The 21211-nt window shown below is 44.7% G+C and overlaps 1 protein-coding gene across 1 annotated transcript; it reads left to right on the top strand.

The window, feature by feature from the left end:
- Nucleotides 1–2517: 2517 nt before the first annotated feature.
- Nucleotides 2518–17596, top strand: DCK (deoxycytidine kinase). The gene is made up of 7 exons (XM_054990140.1): nucleotides 2518–2995; nucleotides 5569–5684; nucleotides 7383–7576; nucleotides 9069–9216; nucleotides 13633–13748; nucleotides 15382–15481; nucleotides 16859–17596. Exons 1-7 carry the CDS (start codon nucleotides 2929–2931, stop codon nucleotides 16883–16885), a joined length of 768 nt encoding a protein of 255 aa, XP_054846115.1. The 5' UTR covers nucleotides 2518–2928; the 3' UTR covers nucleotides 16886–17596.
- The last annotated feature ends 3615 nt before the right edge of the window (nucleotides 17597–21211 follow it).

The raw sequence follows: 21211 nt of genomic DNA, 5'->3' as shown, positions 1-21211 counted from the left end.
CTAATTTACAGACTGGTTTTGAGGATAAAAAGGAGAAAGAGTATTATACGCTGTCCTGAACTCTTTCTGGGAAAGATGGAATAAAACTTTAATTACATATTTGAGCTCACGTCGGGTATTCAATGTGCAAAAAACAAATCCTCTCCAAACTGGGGAGATGGGAGGAGAAAACATATTTGGGCTCAGTGAGGCAAGTTCTGACAGTCAACTCGGTGAATAACATCTTAATTACTGGGAGGAAGTCAGGAAAGAGCTAAGACTTCCTTGGCACCTGCTTTCTTATCTCCTTTCTAGGGAGGCCTGCTTTCCCCTTGAAATTGCTGAGCCACCCTGTGAACCACAGAGTCTTCTAACGTGATTTTTTAACATCCCAAGAACTAAAACTATAATTTACTGGTTTGACACTTTTAAAAGTTGGTAAGATTTTGGAGGCTGTGCTTAGAATACTCATGGTTCCCATACATTGTGGTGGCATCCTATCTATGGAATAATACCCTTTTTAGAAAACCTTGCTCGGCTCCATTTTTACTGGCTTTAGTCACCAGGTAAAAAAATTTACCGTCTTCAGTGAATGATTAGCTTTCACATATTTGCTGCTTTCACTGTTACTGTTTTAGAGCTTTTCATCTATTTTGTTAATTGCAAGCCTGTTAGATGTTTTAATGGAAAGGCATTAGATAAAGGTCTGAAATAACCTGAGTAAACCTGGTTTCACAATTGAGAAGTAAACACTAGTAAAGTTTGTCTTTGCATTGGCACAACTTCCAGTACTGTGTGTATACAAGCATTTGTTTTGCAAATCTCTCAGATTTATGGCCTTTACTGGTTTCCACCAGTACTCAGGTTACCAGGACAACAGCTTTCTAAGGTATCTCTCACTTTTGTTAATGCAGCTTTTCTTCCAACTGTGTTTACGTGTACTATTTGCTGCGTATTTTGCATAAATTAGATGGATAATGTTTATTAGCATCCAACTCCTACACATTTTTCCAGATGTGGTCAATACTTAATCCCTGTGCTGTGCCTCAAACCTTGGCAGCTGTAGCCCCTGACTTGAAAGTTCAGCCTTCTGAGTTTGTGAAACGAAGAAGAGAACTACCCTCTCCTGCCAGGGAGTCTTGTAGTAAGAACATAGCCCTGTGACCCATATCTGAGATCTGCAGGCCATTGTTCATTTCCAAATTGCCTGCACCATAAATTGAGCTCTTGTGACAGTGTGCAAAAAAGGATATGCAAGTGAAGTGCCTGTCAGCATGCATCCAGGATAGGGTTATTATCAATCTCCAGGTGTAGCTTAGAATTCTCCTAGAATTACTACTGATCTCAACAACAGAGATCAGTTTCCCTGGAGAAAATGGTGGCTTTGGAGAGTTGGAATCTATGGCTACCACATTCCCACTGGGCTCCTCATGTTAGGCTCACCAGTGGTCCACCGGTGGCGGACAATCACCCAGGGGTTTGCCTGGCTGCCCATCGTGATCGGCAGGAGATGGCAACCCCCTGGCAATCACCTGCCACCGGCAGGCAACCCAGAAAAGTGTATACTGGTTGCGCTCCCAGCGGGGTGCAACAGCATCACTTCCTGAAGTGATGTAGTGCCAGCTGTGGGTGTGCTCCCTAAACAGGCCAGAATGAGACCCGCACAAAGTGCTGAAGCATGCCTGTATCGGCCTAATGACATCACTTCAGGTACTACCCCTAAATTTCCAGGAATATTCCAAGCTGGAGTTGGCAACACTAGTCTAGAGTTTGCTCCCTGAGTGAAAGCTATACCTGCATAATTTGAGAAGTGCAGGGCTAGTGTTGCCAACTCTTGGTTGGGAAATTCCTGGAGATTTTAAGGGTGGAGCTTGGAAAGGAGCATAACGTCATAGCATCCACCCTTCAAAGCAGCCATGTTCTGCAGAGAAACTGATTCCTGTAGCCTGGAGATCAGTAGTAATTTTGGGAGTGCTCCAGCCACCACCTGGAAGCTGGCTATAGGGTTGCCAGCTCCAAGTTGGGAAATTCCTGGAGATCTTGGAGGAGGGGGGGGTGAAACCTGGAGAAAGTGGGGTTTGGGGAAGGAAAGGACCTTGTCATGGCATAATTCCATAGAGTCCACCCCCAAAAGTAGACATTTTCTCCAGGTGAACTGATCTCTGTGGCCTGGAGGCCAGTTGTAATTCTGGGAGATTTCCAGCCACTACCTGGAGGCTGGTGACCCTAGCTGGCTACCACATTAAAAGCTTTATTGAAGGATAAATGACCAGCTTGTATAACTTCTCCCATATTTCACCGTAGTTATTAGCATGGAGCGGTTCACAATTTCACAAATAGCAAAATTATCAAATGTACTCCCCTCCCCTTTCAATCTACTACGTCAACTACGGCCTTGAAGCCTGGGTGGTTGCTATGGCAACCCTCCTCTCCATAATGCCGATCGATCTATTCCTGGCTCAACGAGCTTGTCCTAGGAGTCCATCTGTGGTTCGGCACTCGATTAAGGCTCTTTAAGCCGGCGCCTGTTCCTCTGACGCGATGCGGTGGCCTTCGCACAGTACGAGAAAGAGGATTGAAGGCGTCGCCGGTTTCCAAATGCTTTCTTGACCCTCTCGGGCACCGGTAGGGAGAGCACTGGCGGCCGAGAGAAGGAGCGAGGGAGAAGGACGACAAAATATGCAAATAAGACATTGAAGACAAAGAGGGAGCGCGGGGGCGGGGGGAGAGGAAAGGCGGCTGTTACGTCACGGCGCTCCGCAGCCAATCCTGAGCGACCGCGCGCCCAATTCGAACGCCGGCGGCAAAGGAGCCACCGGCGCGCGAGGAAGAAAGAAAACCAAGGGGGAGGAGTTAATCTCTGAGGAGCGCGAAGGCAGAAGAGCGCCTCTGTTTTGTCCGGCCCGCCCTGCCGTCCGCCTGCTCTTCGGTACCTGCACCGTGGTCTCCATGGCGACCCCACCTAAGAGGAGCCGGGCCGAGAGCATCAAGAAGATCGCCATAGAAGGCAATATAGGTAAGGCAAAGAGCGGCTGGGCCGGGGCAGGTCTCCCTCCCTCCCAGGACCTTTGTGGGAGACAAAGCGCGCCACTCTTCCTCCTCCAGCCAGGAAGCTCAGGGAAGCCTCGAGCCTGGCACCCTTTCATGGCTTGGCCTACCTCTCAGGGTCATTGTGAGGGGAAAGGAGAACCGTGGAGGCCACTGGACCAAAGCGTCATCTGACAGCTGTGATGATTCTCTGACTTAATAGGAATGCACACAGATCAAGAAAGGTCATAGATCCAGAGGAGTTATTCTGTAGTAGCAAAATAGAAAAGAGTCCAGTAGCACTTTTAAGACTAACCAACTTTAATGTGGCATAAGCTTTCGAGAACCACAGCTCTCTTTGTCAGATGCATGGAGGGTATGTTTTTTCATACCCTCCATGCATCTAATGAAGAGAGTTGTGGGTCTCGAAAGCTTATGCTACAGTAAAGTTGGTTAGCTTTAAAGCTGCTACTGGACTCTTTTCTGTTTTGCAGATCAAGAGAGGGAGTGCATGAGGGGATGAGCAGGTGCTGGGCCTTTGTGACCCTTTCTTACATGCCCGGCGTAATGCTGATCCTCACTTTGGGGTCAGGAAGGGATTTTCCTCCAGGCCAGATTGGCTGGGGATCCTGGAGGTTTTCTGCCTTCCTCTGGGCATAGAGCAGGGGTCACCGAGGGAGGTGAGGAGATGGAGATCGCTGTGAATTTCCTGCTTTGTGCAGGGATTGGATGAGATGACCCTTAGATGAGATGACCTTTCAGCTCTGTGTTTCTAAAAATGGCGGGATAAAAGTTGAGCTGAGAGAATGAGCAAAAATTGACAAGGGGATACAAGCTTGGGAGCATGTCCAGCCAGCCTCCTTTTTCTCTATTGGGCTTATATTTTTTATATATGCCAATAAAGGCTTGCTTGAGAAGTGTAAACTAGTAAAGGATACCACTTCTCTATTGGGTTTTAATCCTGTTCTCCCTTTAGGGTGCTCAGGACTGGGTACATGGTTCTTCCCTCTCCACCTTCCTGCTGCCTCATCCAGCAAGCTGAATGGGGATTTGAACCAAATCTGAGTCTCTTACAGTGCAATCCTTTTTAAAAAGGTATCCTGTGAATAACTCATCGAGTAGATATGAGTGGTCCGGTTTGCTTATCCCTGGTATAGTTTCAGGTAGGTAGTTGGGTTGATCTGCAGTAAAACAGCAGGATTTGAGTCCCTTATAGACCAACAAAATTTTCGGGGTATAAGCTTTTGTGAGTCAAAGCTCCCTTTTTTTAATAAGAGAGGAATGAAGGTTATCTCTTCCCTGTATCTGAAGAAGGTTCTAACTCTCAAAAGCTTATACCTTGAAAATCTTGTTGGTCTATAAGGGGCCACTGGGCTTAAATCCTGCTTATCCCTACATGACACTGGCTGTCTTTGTTAATGTGAAAAAAGTACGTTTCATCCTGCTCACAGGCAGCCAGTCTCTGTTTCAGAGGGGGCTGAGTATCCATAAAACAAAACTGGAAACCTTTTCCGCTGAGTGCTGTCTTAATTCTTCCCTCTACCTTGTAGCTTTGTTTTTATTTAGGAGAGCCTGCAGCCTACAGAGTCAAAGTGGTTTGCGAAAAACAAAACTAATAAGAAGTTGCTGGTGTAAACATAAAAGTGGCGTAGTTGGGGGCGGGGGGGAATGTCGTTACTTTGGGATGCTCCATATCTTTTGTATAATGCGGTGTCTCTTCTTCCCCTGACTCTGCTGACAGCCTCATTTGCTTTTGGTTTGGGTGCCTCCACATACGAGCATTCCAGTTTTTCCAGTTTCATTCAAATGGTACCTGGCACGATTATTAAAGAGCCATAATGGTCGATGTATTGTCGAAGGCTTTCACGGCCGGAGAACGATGGTAGTTGTGGGTTTTCCGGGCTGTATTGCCGTGGTCTTGGCATTGTACTGTGACACTGAGAGATCTCTGTCTTCTGGTGCTACACCTCTGAAGATGCCAGCCACAGCTGCTGGCGAAACGTCAGGAACTACAATGCCAAGACCACGGCAATACAGCCCGGCAAACCCACAACTACCATAGTCATAATGGTCATTAGAAAGTATCAGTGTTACTGATCGCTCCAGCACAATTGAAGCAGATGAACAAAATGCATCTTCTCGCAAATGTTTCCTAAATGCTAAGTGCCTGGGACAACAGATGTGTGGCAGGCAGAAATGCAGCAGGTGAAAAAACTTCCCCCATATCTGAAGGAAAATAGCCCCTGTTGAATTTCTATCCGATAACTAGTAGTCCTACTAGGAAAAAAGGGTGGACACCTCTGGCTTCCTACAGTGTCAACATTGCTATTTTAATGAACAAGTGATGAATATGATAAGTAACAATGTTCATCCTCTTCAGAGTAAACTATTCTAAACCTATGAAATACTGTGACTTCTAAACAGATGGGTAAATACATATTTGAAATATCTAAAATCTTTTAAGATGAAAACATTTCTAATCAATACTCTTCCATTTCTAGCAAATATCCCTGCTAAGGACAAACTCATACTTTATTATAAGCACAGTCCTTTCTTCTGCAGCTGCAGGGAAATCTACTTTTGTGAATATTCTCAAACAAGCCAGAGAAGAGTGGGAAGTTGTTCCAGAGCCTGTAGCAAGATGGTGCAATGTTCAGACTTGCCAAGATGACTGTGAGGTATGACTCGAGTTTTACACAATCATATTATCCGTTGGGAGAAACTCTTTGTGATGCAGGGGCCATAAACTGTGGGGTGGAATGTCACAGCCTATGATGCAGTTTTAAATTACAGCCCACTCATAGTCCTATGGGCTTGTGTATCTTTGTGCAATTTTAGATTTAAAAAAAAAAACGTAAGTACTTCACTGGACAAAAGCTTTCCCAGGTTTTGGAGAGCGTTCATTTTGGAGAGCAGGAAGTGAACCAAGATGCATACCTGTCACTTAATCCTGTCTCTAGGGGACTGATGGAGAGCTGGTCTCCTTTCTCACCATATCAAGTGTTAGGGAAAGCAGTGAAGGGATTGCTTCTGCTGTTTTTTCCCCTCCAATGCCTGGTTTGCAGTGCAGCTTCCCCCGAATCCTCTGCCCCTGCTTTGATTTGGAGGGATTGGGGCTATGGCAAATAATGATCCTGCCAAAATGTGTGGATCCCTAGACTCTAGTTCAAAGTTACAACAAACACCAAAACAAAATACAGAAGTAAGAGCATAAAAATGTAAATGGGTTACTTTTTGCAGGATAGCTTTATTTGCATAACAGCTCCAGACAGAATGTTTGCTTTCTGGTTGTTGTCTGTGTTTCTTCATTCAAAGTTGTACATTGTCTCTGCTAGCGTTACTTGTGTTATTTTCTTGTACTTAACCTTTTTTAAAAATTCATGTCCCTGTACATCTAATTGTAAAAGTATACCTTTTCTTTTCTAGAGGAATGGAACTTCCATTTTAATAAAACTTTTTCTTGCCTCTCTTAATGCCTTCACTGTTTTAACTGGCACCAAGTCTGCCCTCTAGTGGCTGAATGAATATTGATAGGCAACTGAGGGTCTACTAAGCTATGTAAATGAATGTTTATGAATTTATATATTTATCTACATTATTTATAGTCTACCTCTCTCACTGAGACTCAAGGCGGATTACACAGTGTGAGTCAGTACAGTCAATAATCAAAGACATTTAATGTAATGGGTGTATATATATATATGTAATGGCTATATACATGCAAATTTACTAAGATTTAAAAAACCCACAGACATCTAACACAGCTGAAGAAATGCTGAAACAGAGCATAAGCAATCCTATGACTTATATATTAAACAACATCGGAACTACCCAGTAGGATCATACTTATAGCAATAGTAGTGGAGTCTGTGGTCTCATGGCCAATCTGGCCACTTGGATCCATGCTATGGTAACATCAAGACTTGACTATTTTAATGCACTATACATAGGTCTCCCATCTAAACTAACTAGGAGACTCCAACTGGTGCAAAACACTGTGGCTCGGCTGTTACCAGGAGCGAGCAGGAGCATGAACATCACTCCCATCCTGCAGTCACTCCATTGGCTACCCATCAGTTACCGTGCTCAGTTCAAGTTATTGGTTATCACTTACAAAGCCCTTCACGGCCTTGGCCCAGCATACCTATGGGACTGCCTCCCTCCCTCTGCTCCTCCACAGCAGCTTCGCTCTTCTGTACAGGGTCTCCTGCAGGTGCCACTCTGCACATCGGCGAAATTGACAGAAGCTTGTACGTGGGCCTTCTCTGTGGTGGCCCCCACTCTTGATCAGAAGTTATGCCATTTTGTTAGAGCTACCTTGAGAACTGTAAAAGTACCACTAAAACATGGTATTTTGCTTTTTTTAAAAAAAACAGGAATTGACAGCCTCACAAAAGAGTGGTGGCAACTTGCTCCAGATGATGTACGAAAAGCCAGAGAGATGGTCCTTTACTTTCCAGACTTATGCCTGTCTGAGCAGAATCCGGGCACAACTGAAATCTCTTGATGGGAAGCTCAAAGAGGCAGAGAACCCTGTTGTTTTCTTTGAAAGATCTGTTTATAGCGACAGGTATACATTTTGTCCCATGCAAGTTCTTTTCTCTGCACCTTTCCATTTTTCCATGTGGGTCCTTATGCCATTTTTAGATTGCTAGGCTAACATGGTTCTCGTTCAAAACATTTAGAAATGTGTCCTCGACACTGGGATGGACTAGTGCAAGTTTTTACGTCCTTTTTAGAAAAATAAGCATGGCTGCCACGTTGAGGTTTGCACGTTCTGTCTTGCCTTCCTTGCTTTCTGAGGAAAGCAGTAGATATGCTGATATCTTTGGAGCCGAATGTCCCCAAGAGCAGCCTCTATGGAAGCTTCAAGCAGTCAGTTGCCTTTGCATAACGGGAAAGCACCCAGTGGTTGAGTCAGAGAATAAAAAGTTTGCAGGTGTAGATGTTTTCCCAGGAAATACAACTGTAGCATTGAAGGAGTCTGGAAGAAGGTGATTATCTAGAGGACAAGCAAAGTGTTTTAACTTATTTGCAAAGCTTATGAGAGTTAGTGTGTTATATAGCCTGGATAGCCCAGGACAGCTTGATCTCATTAGATCTCAGAGACTAAGCAGGGTTGGCCTTGGTTAGTAACTGGATGGGAGGCCTCCAACAAAGACCAGGGTTGCGGAGGCAGGCAATGGCAAACCACTGCTGTTAGTCTTTTGCCATGAAAACCCCAGTAAAGGTCACCGGAAGTTGGCTATGACTTGAGGGCAGAATTTAATTTCATAACATACCTAAAAATGCCATACCTGTTTAATCTCAATGATTTGTTAGTCCGGATTAGAATGTTTTGCTACAGAGATGGTCACCTTGATCGGAGATGGGAGGTGGGGCTTGGATTCTCGCTGGTCACAAACCCCAGTTTGAGAAGAGAGAATCCACATAATCTCACTTCTCTTCTCAAAAACATGACAGAGAGATTGACATCTAAGGTAAGACAGGGGATCTTAGTTTGTAGGGAAATAAATTACCTCAAAATTTAAAATATTTCTAGAAAATACTTGGCTGTGGTCATCATCCAAAGGGAAGTTATTCCATAAAGGCAGACTATAAATGACATAAATAAAAATAAATAAAGAGGTGCAGAGGGAGCTGGTAAGCTTCTTTTCCCACTCACCTGTTCATGGATTGGTGATGCTGTTAACGTTTCTTCTGGTTTGTGTTAAAACAATTCAGTGGGCTCTTACCTGACCAGCGTTAGTGATCCAATCGCACTGATCTCACCACATCTTGGAAGCTAAGCAGAGTCAGCCCTGGTTAGTTCTTGGATGGGAGACCACCAAGGAAGCCCAGGGTTGCTTTGCTGAGACAGACAATGACAAACCACCTCTGAACGTCTCTTGCCCTGAAGACCCCACTGAGTTGCCATAGGTCCATTGCGACTTGACAGCAAAAATTAAAAAAGACCCTTTCAGTTCTTTCTTTCACTTTCACCTCTTCCCCTTCTGTACACAGTTTCTGGAAGAATACAGGATTATGTTGAACTCAAAATACTCTTTTTGTTGTTGTTAAAGGTACATTTTTGCATCTAATTTATACGAGTCTGACTGTATGAATGAAACAGAATGGACTATATACCAAGACTGGCATAACTGGATGAATGAGCAATTTGGATCTCGTCTTCAGCTGGATGGTATTATTTATCTCCGAGCTACCCCTGAGGTAAGAAATTGGATATAACAGAAATTGAAACATAAATCAGATTAGAGATGGTTACACCCTGTCCTCCAGTAGATTGTTGAAGATGGGCCTGTATACCTGAAAGAAATTTTATAGGTGGTCAGGGGTCATTTCCTAGAAAAAGAACTACAGGAACTCATTAGCATATCTCATTAGCATATCTCATTAGCATATGCCACACACCCCTGACATCGCTGGAAGTGTTTCAGAAGGCAACATCCACCCCTCAGGCCCCTTTCCGCAAAAATCTCCAGGTATTTCTTTAAAGCAGAATGAACTCAAAGCAGCTTACCCTCCTCTGGAGAGCCAGCCCTGCTTGCACCCACGCACTCACTCTCACAAGTCACAAATGAAAATAACGAGGCATGAACTCCAAGCAGCTTATGTTTCTTTGGAGCCCAGTCCCACTCGGCTTGCACTCACTCATTTCTCTCTCTCTCTCTCTCTCTCTCTCTCTCTCTCTCTCTCTCTCTCTCTCTCTCTCTCCCCCACCTCTCTCACGAGTCACAAATGAAAGTAAAGCAGCAGAGCAGAATGAATCCAAGCAGCTTACGTTCCTTTGGAGCCCAGCCCCACTCAGCTTGCACTCGGAGGAAAAGGAATCATGTGGGCGGGGCCAAAACCCACGTGACCTCTTTTCAGATCTACCGGAACGCTGTTCTGGTGCGTTCCGCCTCCAAATGAGCCCTGCAGATGGTGTATTAATCCTCATATTGGATGTACAGACTACCTCTCCAGAGACCTGGTCAAGATAGCTAACAAGATAAAAATAATTCAAACCCCGCCCCACCCCCCACTTTAACACATCAATGAAAATATCAATAAAATTAGCAATGAAAACACCTGAAGGTTCATAAAAACCGGAACAAAGCAATTCTAGCAGAGATCATAAAATAATAAAGCAGCACTCAGATGTGATAATAGTAACTGCGCTTATACCACTCTTCTAGACAGATTAGTGCCCCACCCAGAGGGATGAACAAGTTAGTGTTATTATTATCTCCACAATAAAGCTGGGGAGCTGGGACTGAGAGAAGTGGCTGACCCAAGGTACCTACTGAGCTCCTGGCAGTACTGGGATTCGAACCTGCAGAGTGCTGATTCGCAGCTGAACCACTTAACAACTGCAAAGGATGAGATAAGACTTTAGGTAAAAAACGGGGGTAAAAAAGAATGTTTGGCGTGGTGCCTAAATGACAATAGAGTTGGCACCATGAGCTCCAGAGGGTGGCATTCTGAAGGTAAGGTGCCACCATTAAGAAAATCCTGTATTTCGCCAGTCACCTGACTTCTGTGGTCAGGGGCACAGCATCATCAAATCAAAGTTTAATACGGTCCAAGACCAGACAAGTAATGACATACAATCTAATTAAAACATACATTCAAGGTAAACAGTATCTTTAACAGATCTATCCATCTAAAAAACATTGAATTTCCAGGATCCAAATTTTTAAATATTTAAAACTTTAAATCTAATAAAATATTTAAATATTTCCCTCTACAAAATACTTCCGGAGCCATATGGCCTGCACAGCAAATTTGCCACCTTTAAGGTGGTTTCTTGGTCTCTATCGGTTAAAAGCTTATCTAAATAAAATCTTATTTCTTCCCGGGAACTGATTGCGAATCGGAGTTATATAGGCAGCTCCGATATTTTGGTAAAGTTTACACTCGAAAAGGGCATGTCCCCTCGTTTCTATCTTCCCAGCCCCACATACACACCCTCTTTCCTCATCTGGTTGCTTTGTATATTTACCCTCTTTGACCACTGATGGTAACGTATCCATTCTAAGAAGGGTAACTGCTCTCCTGCAGTCAGCTTTGTCCAAATTTTGTAAATATGGCATCATTGTCCCCTTGTTTAAGTTTTCTGTTCCCGGAAGATAACCTTTAACCGGACTCAGGTCATGCTGTTTTTCCGTGTCCCGGTCAGGGGCACAGAGGGCAGGGCTTGGGAAGAAGATCCTAAGTGATTGTATAGATAGAAAGGGGGAGGGGGGAATTGCCCTTCGTTAGCCGTTTAGGACCTTAGAAGTAAGAACCAGGATTTTGAATTGTGCCTGGAAACAAATGGGCGGCCAGTGCAGATCTTCCAGTGCAGAGGTGGCTGTCGTGTCCTAGATGAGCTGAAGTCTCCAAACAGTATTTATCAGACTATACCACTACCAATTTTATGTGCCATTTACTGTATACCAGCCAAGGTAGTTGGCGGTCAACAATTTCCATTGGCTTTCCAACGGTGATAAGTTTCTTATACCAAGTTTTACTGTTGTCCACTTTTCTCACTAGCAGTAGATCTCTAGAGCCTCCGACCATGGTATTTCTGAGCCCTGCTGCCCCTTAATCGGAGAAGCCAGAGTTTGATCCTGGGGCCTGCTGCGAGGGCTACCACTGAGCTATGGCCCTTCCCCTTTTCCTTGCCTTGTACAGCCCTTCCTCTTGTTAAGGACGCAGCTACCAGGTGATTCCATTAGCCTTTCACCTTTATACCCAGGTCAGGTGATCGATTTGCATGCTAGGGCTGCTACAGTCCTTCACCAGCATTTTCTTGGTTTCGTCCTGCCCATTTTACCGTCTTTTGAGTTCTAGCATATGTACTCTTACTCCCCTCCTCCATTTAAGCATAAAAATTTCTCACTTTAGGATAGTTGGGTATAGGGTGGGGATCTAGAAATGTCCTAGTTAACTGTTCCAAATCAGCAAGAATGTACTGCAAGGGGGAGCTAAGCCCTGGACTTTGGGTCTGTCTGGTCACCGGGATGGGTAAGATTAGCACATCTATTCTTTCTGCTTGCCTGGGAAAGGAACTGGCGTTTAAGGTTTAGGGCTGTGTCTTCTCATATTCACGTGCCTCCTGTCATCTGGGTAAAGTTTTCTTTGTGACTTGGATTGGTCGAAAAATGAAGAAGAATGTCTTTGACAAAGTCGGGCACCTTAAACTTACTCCTTTCCTACATTCAGCAAATGCTGGATTAAATGTTATGATATAAAGGGTGGCCTGCTTTGAGGGTCCTACCGTGTCCAATGGGATAAAGTCAAATTCTTCCTCAAGCCCCAAAAGTGGGCATTCCGGCCATTGCAGACTGTTATCATAAGTGTAAATCTGCCCTTTGGTTCCTTAATCTCAAGATCTCTCAGGCTGGCTGTTGACCGGAGACTGCTGTGTTATCTCCAGTGATGGAAAAATCCCACAAGTTTTTAACATTTTAGTGCTGGATCCTTCCAGCGTGGCTGTTCCTGGCCATGCAAAGAGGCTGTTCTAGCTTCCAGTCTTCCCTAGGGAGGCCTGGAAAAGCAAGGAGATTAGTGTTGCAAATGAGCTGCTAGTCTTGTGGTTTGTGATCTTGTGCGGGCCGGTGGGGTGAGGAAGAATTGGACTATGCAGCCCCAGTTTGTTACATTCTCCTCTAGAGAATTGGAGGGTTGAAATATTGTCCAGCCTTTAGTTACTATCTTTAAGAACATCCACCAAATCCATTGGTATGCACTCTGAGTATCTGAGGATACATCTTTCTCCAGGACTCTTTAACATTTTTGTTACCCAATCTTATTTTGTTTGTGCACCGAGGGTCAGCAGGAAATCTTGAACACATCTACATAAAGTGGAGGGAAAGGATGCTGAGTGTTTTTTCTATGGTTGCTGAAGTACTAAGAGTGCTTCAGCTACACAACGTACGATTTCAAAATGTTTTGATGACACCCACCAGATTTAGATATAAAGCCGAAAAGCTGCTCTGTCTTCTTGGCACTGAGTTTCCTAAATTCACTGCTGCAGACTCATGGCATGTTGTTCCTCGGGGTCCTTTATCCCCCTGGAACAGCATTTAATGGAGATCATTGAGCAGTCAAGGGGAGGTCCTTTCCTCCAAAAATGTAGTCTAAATCCATCCCTAAGTCCAGACATGGCAAACAGTAGCTAATGTAAACCATGGTTTACAACCATGGCTTGTTAATTCTGATATCCCAACAAATCCTAAGTTCCTTGGCCTTGGTTTCGTATGGGGGCTGAACTGATTTAGGTAGGAAGGTTTAATTGTATATGGCCAAAGGCCATCACAATACAAAGTTAAAGGGGCTGAACTGATTGCCACCAACAGTGCAATCTTATGCAGTGTTACTCCTGACCCGAAATCACTACATTTAGTCTGGAATATCTTTACATAGGCTTTCAGTTCTGTGTAACTCTAGATTAGTTTCTTGACGTGTGACTTTATTCAATGTGTTTTGCTGCTTGCCCCGCATATTACGGGGCGGCAGGAGGGAGTCTTTAGAGGTTCATAAGACACCTTGTCAACTTTTTCTACAAGAGACAAACGTGTTTTTTTTTCCTTCTAAAGATAATTTAAACTATGCATCGTTCCACCCGGAAAGGTCTTCACTCTTGTCTTCTGTTTTTAGAAATGCTTGAATAGGATTTATGTGCGTGGAAGGGACGAAGAACAAGGCATTCCTATAGAATATCTGGAAAAGCTTCACTACAAACATGAAAGCTGGCTTCAGCACAGGACGCTGCGGTAATTTTCTCCTTGTGTGTTTCCAGTGCCTGCCACAGTCATCCCATGGCTTCCTTAATAAGAAAAATCAGCTGGGGACCTGAAATCTAGAGTGGAAATTAACAAGCTTCTCTCTGCATCCAGTGGGGCTTTGTTCTTTGACTGTTTTGAATGCTGGGAGACTTTCAGTGCCTTCTAAATTGGACACAGAACCTAATTTTAGGATTCCATGAATATTTAAGACTGTATATATAGCTGTGAAGGGTTCTTAGCCATGGTAACTCGCTTTGTTTAGAGTCCTTCGGCAGAGTCTCTATCCTAGCTATTCTTTGCTTATATAAGTATTTGTAGCATCTTAAGTCACTTTTATAATGCTGTTACTGCTGTATCTGCTGGCGACGAGATTTTCAAAAACATCCCAAATATAATTTATGCTGCCTGTTTTGAAGTCTCTTTAGACTTTTTACTGGCTTCTGGTATTGATTCTACGTTAGTTATTCTACGTAAAGCTGATTTGAGAACCAGTTTCAGTTAAGAGTTGTTAGTGTCAGAACTGTGGCTAGATAATGTCCTTACTCCAGACTACCTTCTGCAATCAGACAAAAGCCCGTTGTTTTCAAAAGTTTACTGAAGAAAGAATGCATTATAGTCCACGAGCCTGAATACAATATTCAGGATGGTACATGTGAATTGTTACCAATGACAGGCAAAGCATGAGGTACAAAGTAACAGATCCCCGCAGGCCCAACTTCCCCCCATAGTTCTCATAACAATCCCTTTGAAGCTCGGAAAGCGAAAGTCTTTCGAGGCTGGAACAGCGGTAGCCAAAACAATCCTCCTCTGTGAGATAGCTGCCTGGGAACATCCTGGCACCTGTGAAGAAAGCACTTATAATACTGAAAGGATTAAATGGAGTCTCTTTGGCACTAGCATATCTGAAAGTATTCTGAACATGACAGTTAGATGTAAATGCTTAAAATAAAGAAATAATATATTGCACCTATAATTTTTTTTTTAAGTCATCCCATCACGGTGAAACCATATGTACTCTCTCTAGCCCTTTTCACAATTTACAGTAAACAGATGTACAATCTGCGTACAGTGTACACTTGATTTTTCATTATACATGTTTTTTATTTTTATTTTAAAAGAAAAAGACAATAAACAACATGTAATAAACATAAACAGAATATATAACAGCACGTTTAAGCTACAAAATATTACTCCTCTCCATCTCTTTACTTATTTATACTCAAGATTCTATACTCAACATTTTATATTTAACATTATATTCAACATTTTAAAATCTTAATTTTCTCATTAGTCTGCTTCCATAATAACTATTGTTAGTTGTTCTTAATTTCCAGCTACATAATCAAAAAAGTCTTTCCATTTTTTCTGAACTTCTAAGATTGGTCTATTATGCAATGTTATACATATGTTGAATAATTCTCATGTTACATTCAACACATAACAGCTGAGTGTGATTTTAAACCCTGCTTTTATCCAAGTACTTGCCCCGGATTTGTTTGTAAAGTGAATGTGTGTTGGCTCTTTCTTGTGAACAGATGTACACGGGGGTTGCACATGCATTCATTGTAACAGGGCTCCTATATGTGCAGTTTCTCAATATAACTGTTGAATTCGTTTACAGAACAGATTTTGACTATCTACAAGAGCTACCAGTCCTATCGCTGGATGTCAATGAAGACTTCAAAGGCAATAAAGACAAGCATGAAAATATGACTGAAAAGGTAAAAACGGGTTGAGAATACTCGGGTTTTTTCCTTTCTATTGAATGTGGCCACCCCATTCAAGCCCCGTGGCACAGAGTGGTAAGCTGCAGCCCAAGTTCTGCTCACGGCCTGAGTTCGATCCCAGCAGAAGCTGGGTTCAGGGAGCCAGCTCGAGGTTGACTCAGCCTTCCATCCTCCCGAGGTTGGTAAAATGAGTACCCAGTTTCCTGGGGGTAAAGCATAGACGACTGAGGAAGGCAATGGCAAAACCACCCTGTCAAAAGTCTGCCAAGAAAACGTCATGATGTGACTCTCCCCCCCCCCCCCCCCGCATGGGTCAGTAATGACTCGTTGCTTGCACAGGGAGCTTCCTTGACCTTTTTACCCCATTCAAGAGCCCTGTGCATACTTGAATGTGGATTGTTCCAGAGCGACATATGCCAGCCTACTTCTTGGCACTCTTCAGTGGAGGTCTAAGCAAAGAGAGTAACGCAGTACGTACCCACAGAAGCAAAAAACCCCACGTAAACTTACTAATAAAGCCTTTTTACCAAAAGTGAAACGTATCGGTTTAATAATGAGCAACAATACAGAGAAACTATATTGATAAAAAGGCTTTATTAGTAAGTTTACGCGGGGTTTTTTTGCTTCAGTGGAGGTCGGCAGCTCCATTAGTGCTGAGATGCACTTCTTCCACTCATGACCAAGAGATGAGATCTTAACAGAGATTGCGTGGGTGTGGGTTACAGCAACATCTCCAGCCTGTGATGCTGATACACCTTCCCAGCGCAAGAAACAGCCATCTGGGACCTCCCTGTATATTGGGCAGTTTTCTAAAACAAATCTCTGATGGAATATAGTCAGGGCTTTTTTTCAGGGGGTACGCGGGGGAACGGAGTTCCGGCATCTCTTGAAAATACTCGGCAAAAGTGCATGAAAATAATATTCTTTCAAAGAATCCTGTGTGTTTCTTCCTCATTTCCCTCTTGAGAGTTCCGCCACCTCTTTTCCCAGAAACCCCCCCCCCCTGACTATAGTAGTAATTTTCCTGGTTGCTTGCCACAACTAACCTTTTGATTGCCATCATAGTAAGTACTTAACGTAAGTCCCCCACACTTGCAGTATTGCACACTGGTTTACTCCTTACATAATCAACGTGAATTTAAGTTCCAGTATTTGGGCTGGGTGGGGGGGGCATGTTTCATAGAACCTGACATTTAGTAATCAGTTTTTGTCTTAGATCAAGTATCTGAAGAAGTGAGCTGTGACTCACGAAAGCTCATACCCTACCCCTACCACAAATTTTGTTAGTCTTATAGATGCTACTGGACTCTTCCAGTTTTTGTCTTGGCTACTAAGCTTAATAACTGGCATTTTTTGTTGCTTTTTTTCCAGGTCAAAGAATTTTTGAGCACTTTATAGCCCTTCCGGAAAGTGAGCCGAATCTGAGCTTTTCCCTTCTTCCGCGGCATCTCGTTTTGTGTTGTTGACTCCGCTTCTGCTCCAGATGTCCGAAGACAAAGTTCAGCTTCATAGCAGCAATCAAATATGACAATGAACAAGTTTTATAATATTTATCTTGCATTCAGATTCCTTGTTTAGAACAGTTAGGGGTATATAGCATTACAAAGCCGAGTTCATGGGTCCCTAGGTCGCAGTGCTGAAGTAATGCACTAAAGGCCATTGGTTTTCCTTGAACAGATCTTGCGAAACTTGGGGCGGAATCTCAGGCCCCTTCCATGCAGCTGAACGTGGGAGCTGCTGTTTGCCCTGCCCACGTGGTGGAACATGCACACGCCCCTGTCGGAGGCACTTCACACACCACTGTGTGCGTTTCTGCTTACACACGTACAAGTGAAGTGGGCTGTAAAGAGCTAAGCTACAAGAGATGGATTACATGAGGAGATGTGAAGGGAGTCGCGATTAGGGGTGTGCAAGGAAAAAACTTTCGGCTTTCTTGTTTCGGGATTACCCGAAACAAGATTCTCTACCGTCATTAGCCGAAAGCCGAAACAAGAATCTCTTTCGGGATTCGGGATTCGGCATTATTTCGGCATTCTTTCGGGATTCTTTCGGGTTTTTTTGCTGGGAAAATGCCTCCGTCTTTCAGGACGCCTGGAGGAGGCATTTTCCCACCAAATAAGCCCAAAATTGGTGGGGACCTTCTTCTAACCCTTCTCTAACAACTACCCAAGTTTCAGACAGATTGGACTTTGGGGGGCCATGTTATGGCCCCCCAAAGCAGGTCCCCCCATCCTCCCCATAAGAAAGCAAAGGAGCAGCATATTGTTAGCATGCTGCTGCTGATCTCTCTTCATTATTTCCTATGGGGAAAAAATGAAGAGGCAGGCTTCCTTTGCCAGGGGTGGCATTTTGCATGCAAAATGCCCCCCAGCCCTCAGGGGCCCTTCTACCACCCCTCCTCCCACCCCCCACCAAGGCTCAGCCTGCTCCCACTTGGGGGGGCCATTTCATGGCCTCCCCAAGTAGGTGCTCTAATCTCTACCACTGACAGCTGGGGGAGGCTTGTGTTGCCAGGGGTGGCATTTTGCATGCAAAATGCCCCCCAACCCTCTGGGGCCCTTCTCCCACCCCTCCTCCCACCCCCCACCAAGGCTCAGCCTGCTCCCACTTGGGGGGGCCATTTCATGGCCTCCCCAAGTAGGTGCTCTCAGCCCCTAAAGTCCACCCCTCACAGCCCCACACAAACCCAGTTCCCCCACCCCAGCTGCCACACACAGACCCAAATCCCCCCAGTAGCCCCTCACAGACCCAAATCCACCCCCACCTGCCCCACACCCACCATAACCCCAGGAACAGGCTGGCCTGCCCTCCCCTTTTGGGAACCCCTAAACTCTCTTTCCCAGGGCAGTTCTGCACAGACAAGGGGTGCCACAATGGTGGCAGTGCCAAATCGTCCCTGGGAAAGAGCACCTGCCCTGGCACACAGACAACCACCCCCCTGACCCCCCCACCACCCGCAGAGAAGGCTGGCCAGCCTGCCCCATTGTTCCCTATGCTGGGAACCAACCTCCCATCAAAGAAGGGAACACAGACACACAATCATTAAGTTTAAAAAACCTTTATTTTCTCATTTTCAAATTACAAGTGGTCAACAAATCACAACATATTACACTTATTGTCCCTCATAGCACAACACAACACAATTAACTACACATCAGAGAATCTTAAACACAATTTTTTTTTTGAAATGGACAAACAGTAAAGTTTTGAACATTACAACAGGTCACATAGTGAGCGGGCACAACAGGGCATGGAAACAGAAGATGATCATAATAACTACCAGCCTAATACAACTCTCCCTCCATAACATGACTTAATGGGGGGGAACCACAGCAACAAAATCCCCCCCCCAACCCTCTGGGGCCCTTCTCCCACCCTTCCTCCCATCCCCCCACCAAGGTTCAGCCTGCTCCCACTTGGGGGGGCCATTTCATGGCCTCCCCAAGTGGGTGCTCTGCTCTCATCTCTACCACTGACAGCTGGGAGAGGCTTGTCTTGCCAGGGGTGGCATTTTGCATGCCAAATGCCACCCTCACCCTCAGGTGCCCTTCTCCCACCCTTCCCCCCACCCCCCACCACATGCATTCCTTGACAATCAAGAAATCTGGAGTTAAATATAATGTGCATGTAAGTCCCTCAAAGACAGAAGCAATATGGAGGTAATGACCCATTTGATTTCCACAACCTCAGACACAATTAGGGATCCGTTTCCCCTTGGTGGGGGATCCCCCACTCTCACCTATCACCCCGAAGGGGGAAAGTCAGTGAATGAGCCTTCAAGGTACGCTCCAGGGGCTGCTGCCGTGATGTCACTGATGTCATCTGGCTGCCCTGAGAGTATGCCTGTGCTTTGCAGTGGGCTGATTTGGGCCCTACAGGCCAAAGCAGGATCCCTTGTGGCCCAAATCTGCCTGCTGTGAATTGTGCGTGCTCCCCAGCCTTGTGTGATGATCACATCACCTCCTAGAACAGACATCATCATGCCAGAGCATTGCCATTAAATGATCATGCGTGTGTGAACAGACCCTAAGTATCCTGTAGGCTTCAGTGATGGTATAGTAATGTTTTCACTCACATTATAGAGAGAGAGAGAGACAGAGAAGGGGGGGAGGCACTGAAGCTAGATTATTTCTTCTATTTTACTGTCCCCTTCCAAAGCCAGGGTGGCATTGGCACAATGCCCCCCTCCCCCCGGCCAGAGCCTTAGTACCAGTATGCATTGACAGGCCCATGCATCATAGTCCTTTTTGAGACCCAGCCAAGTTGTGCCTTTTGGAGAAAAATGTTCAAGTTGCTGGTGGGGGTATGAACAATTTTTAGATATCCACTGTAGTGCAATGGCTAGAGAGTTGGTCTAGAATCTGGCAGACTCTGATTCTGTGCCTTGTAGGCTTGATGGATGTTCTTGGCTCAGCCTAAGTAAACAATTGTGTTGTGTTTTCCAGAGGCAGTCTACGTGATTTTGGGGCCCTGGACAAATGTTCTGGACGGGGCCCCAGAACCAGTGCCGCCCCACCACTGGCTCCTTGCCAAGGCCAAGCAATTTGGTCACCTAGGCCCCAGATAGAGTGGGCAGGAGTGCGTTGTTTCCTTCCTCCCCCCCCTCCACCCCCTCCAACAACTAAGAAGGCCATCGGTGGAGTCACTCCAATGTGAGGCATGGAGCAGCTGTCTATTGTTAGCCTGGTTGTGATGAGGGTGAAACAAATCAAGGGAGAACAGCAATGTGTAAACCACTCTAGGTTCCCATGGGGGAGAAAACCGGGGCATAAGATAAACCTTTAATTTGGTGGGGAGGGGGTATATACATTTTATGTGTATGTGTCTGTATGTTTTATGCATTCAAATCACTTGTGGTGTACTTTAGAATTATATTGAGCTCCACAGTATCCCAAAAACCTTGTCCATGTATTGCAAACCGAAGTCAATCTACCACATCTAGGGTATTCTTCTTTTCCCTACTGCCTTCAATTTTTCTTAGCATTATTGTCTTTTCTAGTGAACCTTGTCTTCTCATGATGTGACATAAGCACTATCATCAATTGATATCTTCAAGGGAGAAAGCAGGCCTGATTTGGTCTGGATGCCACTTACATGTCTTTTTCGGAGTCCATGGTACATGTAAATTGAAACTTTCTTCCCACTTCACAGTGTGAATGCTTTTTCCTCCTATGAGCTTTGTCTAAATTTTACTGTACTGATACTGCTCATTTGGCCAAAAGGCCTGCCCTTGATCAATGCCACATTAAATACTTCATAATAAAAAAATGTTTTTAGAACCATTTAAAAGTGTCCTTAAGTGCCATACGCTGATTTAAAAAAACATAAGCTAAATGTTTGGGAACACAACCAGATATGTGAATGACTGAAATGCAGCCCAATCCCACTGCTACTTAAAATCCATTTTTGATGGAGGTCTGGATTGTCTTACATTGGTGTCATTGGGCTTGGAATCAGGAACCTGGAAGCGTTCCATGGGGGCTACAACTTTCATGCCAAGGCTAAGAGGGTGGGAACGGGATCTCTCTGGGGTGGCAAACTCTGGCCTTGGAAGTTACTGGCAATTTGGGGGTGGGACTTGTGGAAAGGAAAATCTGAGTAGGGATCTCCCCCAGAATCCATGGTCCGCATTTGCCCTCTAAAGAGATTGCCCTTGGAAGCAGCCAGTTTCTCTGTAGGGAACTACTCTCTCTAACCTGAACTCAAGCCCAACCAGGAGTTTGG

Source organism: Eublepharis macularius, chromosome 10 (genome assembly GCF_028583425.1).
Source record: "Eublepharis macularius isolate TG4126 chromosome 10, MPM_Emac_v1.0, whole genome shotgun sequence".
In the NCBI taxonomy this organism is placed as follows: Eukaryota; Metazoa; Chordata; class Lepidosauria; order Squamata; family Eublepharidae; genus Eublepharis; species Eublepharis macularius.
The sequence above is the reverse complement of the archived record's forward strand: the minus strand, read 5'-3'. Positions and strand labels throughout refer to the sequence as shown.